At 43.2% G+C, this 4,805-nt stretch overlaps 1 protein-coding gene across 3 annotated transcripts; it reads right to left on the reverse strand.

The window, feature by feature from the left end:
- Positions 1 to 462: 462 nt before the first annotated feature.
- LOC310773887 (transmembrane protein 17B-like) lies at positions 463 to 2,768 on the reverse strand. 3 transcript variants are annotated; one of them, XM_083633883.1, is made up of 5 exons: positions 2,742 to 2,768; positions 1,730 to 1,833; positions 1,079 to 1,192; positions 747 to 890; positions 463 to 582 (listed from the first exon to the last, which is right to left on the reverse strand). In XM_083633883.1, exons 1-5 carry the CDS (start codon positions 2,746 to 2,748, stop codon positions 505 to 507), a joined length of 447 nt encoding a protein of 148 aa, XP_083490009.1. In that variant the 5' UTR covers positions 2,749 to 2,768; the 3' UTR covers positions 463 to 504. The 3 variants fall into 3 exon arrangements, with proteins under 3 accessions (XP_083490009.1, XP_083490007.1, XP_083490008.1); XM_083633881.1 differs by lacking the exon at positions 2,742 to 2,768 and adding an exon at positions 2,016 to 2,139; XM_083633882.1 differs by lacking the exon at positions 2,742 to 2,768 and adding an exon at positions 1,991 to 2,060.
- Positions 2,769 to 4,805: the final 2,037 nt, after the last annotated feature.

Raw genomic sequence — 4,805 nt, forward strand, 5'->3', positions numbered from 1 at the left:
TGACATCTTATAGACCAAACGATTAATCGATTAGTCGAGAAAATAATTGACAGATTAATCAATAATGAAATAAGCAATGTGACCATGATGGAACTTAGATAAATTATACTGTGCAATATCCTCTATCCCTGTAGATTCATAAAAATTACAGTCAATTGACTGTGATATAAATCATGATAAAATCGAGTCTTTTGACAAACCCTCATACTTGAACTCTCAGAGTATACCTACAAACAGTCTTCATTATTTTAACTGACAGATAGTAATACTGTAGATGAGACAGGCAGAATGCTATATACAATTCATTTATTGACACTATAAAAACTGCAAACATGTTGTCCAAAATGTCAATAAAATACAAAAATAAATATGTGCAAACTTTTTACAAAGGCTCTTTGAAGTCATTGTGGAAAAGAAAGTGCCCCATTTACTGAACTTAAAGGATGAAACAATGCTTTTGCAGACAGGTGGCGAACAAGGCAATCAGGGTAAGAGTTTCAGACTTCAGTCAAACTGTCGAAGATGGAATTGGCTTCCTGTGTGTCTGACCTTCTCTCGCAATGCCAAAAAACCAGAGAGAGCCTGGGTGATTTAAGGAGGAAGAAACAGGATAGAGAATGAATAAAGAACGAGAATCAGCAAACAATAAACTGGAAAGATAATCTCAGTTATGTGTAATGCTCAGACTGGAAAGTGTAGAACTACCAACACTCAACTTTCAGGTGGACCGTGGAAAGCAATCTTACCTGTGTGAGTACGAACATTGCGAGAACTATGTGAACTGCCCTCTCCATGGGCAGTATGATAATGGTTTCATTGAAAAGCTGGAAAAGGATCAGTGGGAACTGCAGGAGGATGCTCAGCAGCCAGAAACCAGCCAACTCGGGGACCTTCAACAAATAGAGGCAGAAAATAAGGAGAGCAAAACGTCTATTCTAGTTTTCACCTCCTGTTAGAGAAACCATCGTTGTCTATGGGTTTCGTGTGTTCTGCTGACCCCTCCCACATCAGCTGTACACACCCGATAAATAATGCATGTTTATTTTTGTGTTTGTGTGTCCATGTATGCTTATGCTACCTTTTCTTGCAGGTTCCCAACATAGCCAAGGTAGAGTCGAATGGGCTCAATCAGAGTCATCAAGATGAGAACAGTTATGAGGATGAACTTGTAGTAGTCTGGCAGGGCAGGATACTGGTGGAAATCACAACAATAACACAAGACATGTAATCAGAAAATACATAAAATATACATGCAGCCTCTTGTATTATACAACTGATTGTCTCGCTTTGACTCTCCCTCTTCCTTGCTAGTGAGAATATAGGATCAGTCAGAATGGTTATACTCTGCCGATGTGTACTGTCTGTTTATGACCAAATACGTTTTCAATTAATTTGGGGATGTAGTTATTTCCTTCCTAAATCTTTGTTTTTATTGGTTAGGCGAAACTGAGGTGTTGCCTAGATTAAGCTTTATGGGGTTCAGTAATACACCCATGGTTCGGTGAACTGACCTCTGTTCTCTGCCAAGCCAAGACTTAATAATATGAATGGTGGTTCACACCTGTGTGTGTGTGTGTGTGTGTGTGTGTGTGTGTGTGTGTGTGTGTGTGTGTGTGTGTGTGTGTGTGTGTGTGTGTGTGTGTGTGTGTGTGTGTGTGTGTGTGTGTGTGTGTGTGTGTGTGTGTGTGTGTGTGTGTGTGTGTGTGTGTGTGTGTGTGTGTGTGTGTACCTTAAGGTCCAGCATCACGACTTCGCTGATCCACCACAAGGGGAAGAACCACATGTTGAAGTACAGAGACATCTGGAGTGTGAGACTGGACACAACCTTTCTGTCTGAAAACAAAGATGTGCAAAAAGGGAAATGTGGTTAAAGCAAAAATGTAACGCTAAGTTACGGCTACCGTTGTAAAATATATAGGAAGTAAAGAAAGAAAGTAAACTCTGACGCCTAGTGTTGGCTAGCTTAATAAATGCTAGCTCGTACACTCACGTCCACAACTGTTTTTTCCCCTCACCGTCACCGTGTACGGCATGGTCTTCCGGGGTTAGTTGGGTACGACTGTGGTCAATAAATACATTTCGTGAGAAATCTCCTAAACGTTTTCTGATCGGCTGAGGTAAATCCATGGTTCAAAAACTCTTCGCCGTTTCCTTGGCTACCGCCACAGAAATCTCGCGTTCTTCTGCTCAAGTCTCGCATGATGCTAGCCCCGTCAGAACTATTTAGCTTGCCGAAAGCGTTCTGACGGGGCTAGCACAGCATGATGCGTGCCTGATGTCTCTTACACAAGTTTGAATGATGAGCAGATGGGAGATTCAATGGCAAACACTTCACTTAAATAATGGTTTGACTAATGTAAAATATATTACCAAGATAATACTCCGGTACAGTAGGTGGCGGTATGGTACCTTCAAAGTCAAAGATACAATCCGCCATAAAACGAGAAGAACAATACTGCGCATGCTCCTGTGCTCCAGCTCCTCCAATTACAAAAATGGACGCTTGTGCGAGTAGATATTTACAGTCAATGGTCATTACCCACATGTAATATAAAGACGGAAAGGGCGTTTAACTCCTGGCGACGAATCGCACAAACTCGGAAAATATGAAAATGTCTGTCATCAAAAATGGAAATATCTGCGGAACAGATATGTAACGTTACATGCCAAGAGAAAGTTGAAAGGTAGGAGCGCCGATAACCTTACAGGCGGGACAGAGGCTGGAGTTTCTGTAACGTTACCTCCCATAGTTTCCGTGCTAGATTGCCTCTGATTTCATCCAGCATCGTGCCATGGAGTCGAACTTCACAGAAGAGGTAATGTGAACTATTATTATCATCGTTAAACCGTGAAAGATGAGTCCCATAATAATAATAATATGGATCCCACTGTTTTTCTTGGTAAAAACCCGTCCTACTCTGCCTCTGATTGGTTTGGTTTAGGCATGAGGAGTGATGATTGGTTAAGCTTAGGGTAAGCATAGCTCTGGGTAAGCATATCAGGGTAAGCCAATCAGGAAGAGTAAGGCGGGTCTTAACAAGACAAAACAGTGGGATCCAATAACCAGGGTTCATACAAGGTCCTTGAAGCAATGCCTTGAAGTGCTTGGATTTTGAGGGGGTGGAAATAAAGTACAGGAATCTATTTATCTATCTATCTATCTCTACAAAAGGGAGCAAGTAGGCAATGTTCTCTGTCCAGTTTACATTTTTGTCCCGCTGATGATGTCATAGGCATTGTGACATCATCAGTGATGTCATAAGAGCAATTGATCATTGCTGCAGTGCCTAAGTTACCTGTTTTGTTGTTTGTTTGCTACTGGAAATGTGTTATGGAAACAAGGAAGATTAACAAGAAACAAGAAATGCTTAAAAAGCATTGGCTTAGCTTCTACAGCATCTGAGGGCTACATATTAGTAGTATGGCAAAAAATAATCCTGCATTTTTGAGTTGCTACTGCATGTAATTTGCTAATGTTATCAATGCTGAGTAAATGTTAAAATATGTTCCTATTATGTGTTTCAGTGCAAAGGATCTAGTGAACCCATGGATCTAACTGAACCCATGGATCTAACATCAGTGACGGAGTCCATCACTGATGGAGTGCCTCTTTATTCAGCAGGGAACATTCCTCTGCCTGGTCTGGGAGAAGAACCATTGCTCCCCTCGGTACCCACAGAACCTGCACCATTCTCTTCTTCCTCGTCAGAACTGTCTGTGTCTACAGCACCATCATTCTTGTTAACAACCTCATCAGTGCAGGAGAAGCCAATATTGGAGAGATTGAAGAGACTAGACCGAGAGGAAGAAGCACCATCCGGTCGCTCGGCCACTGTTGACACAGAAAAAGAAAAGATGGCAGCCGGAGCTCACAGAGAGGAAGAGAATGAAGAGGCATCATCCGGTCGCTCAGCCGCTGTTGACGCAGAAAAAGAAAAGATGGCAACCGGAGCTCACATGGAGGAAGAGACTGAAGAGGCACCATCCGGTCGCTCAGCCGCTGTTGACGCAGAAAAAGAAAATATGGCAACCGGAGCTCACATGGAGGAAGAGACTGAAGAGGCACCATCCGATCACTCACCCGCTGTTGACGCAGAAAAAGAAAAGATGGCAACCGGAGCTCACATGGAGGAAGAGACTGAAGAGGCACCATCCGGTCGCTCAGCCGCTGTTGACGCAGAAAAAGAAAATATGGCAACCAGAGCTCACATGGAGGAAGAGACTGAAGAGGCATCATCCGATCACTCACCCGCTGTTGACGCAGAAAAAGAAAAGATGGCAACCAGAGCTCACATGGAGGAAGAGACTGAAGAGGCATCATCCGATCGCTCACCTGCTGTTGACGCAGAAAAAGAAAAGATGGCAACCAGAGCTCACATGGAGGAAGAGACTGAAGAGGCACCATCCGGTCGCTCAGCCGCTGTTGACGCAGAAAAAGAAAAGATTGCAACTGGAGCTCAGAGAGAGGAAGAGAATGAAGAGGCAACATCCGGTCGCTCAGCCGGTGTGGATGCAGAAAAAGAAAAGGTGGCACACAGAACTCAGGTGAGAATGCCAAACTTCAACAAAATGGTTAATGAACATATTTTACACATTTGTGTGGGGGTGTGTGAGTAAGAAAATGAAATGCAAAAATGAGCATTCCCACTGAAATCATATCGCAATTGCAATATCTGTCAGTACAATCGCAATATGATTTGGGCATATCGTGTGCAACCCTATAGTGCTCATTGGTCCATGCAATCACTGTCGGTCTGTGGGTGGGTGTGTGGTGTCACCTGCTGGCTGGTGTGGGTAGTGCTATC

Source organism: Poromitra crassiceps (assembly GCF_964638095.1).
Source record: "Poromitra crassiceps genome assembly, chromosome: 3".
NCBI lineage: Eukaryota > Metazoa > Chordata > Actinopteri > Beryciformes > Melamphaidae > Poromitra > Poromitra crassiceps.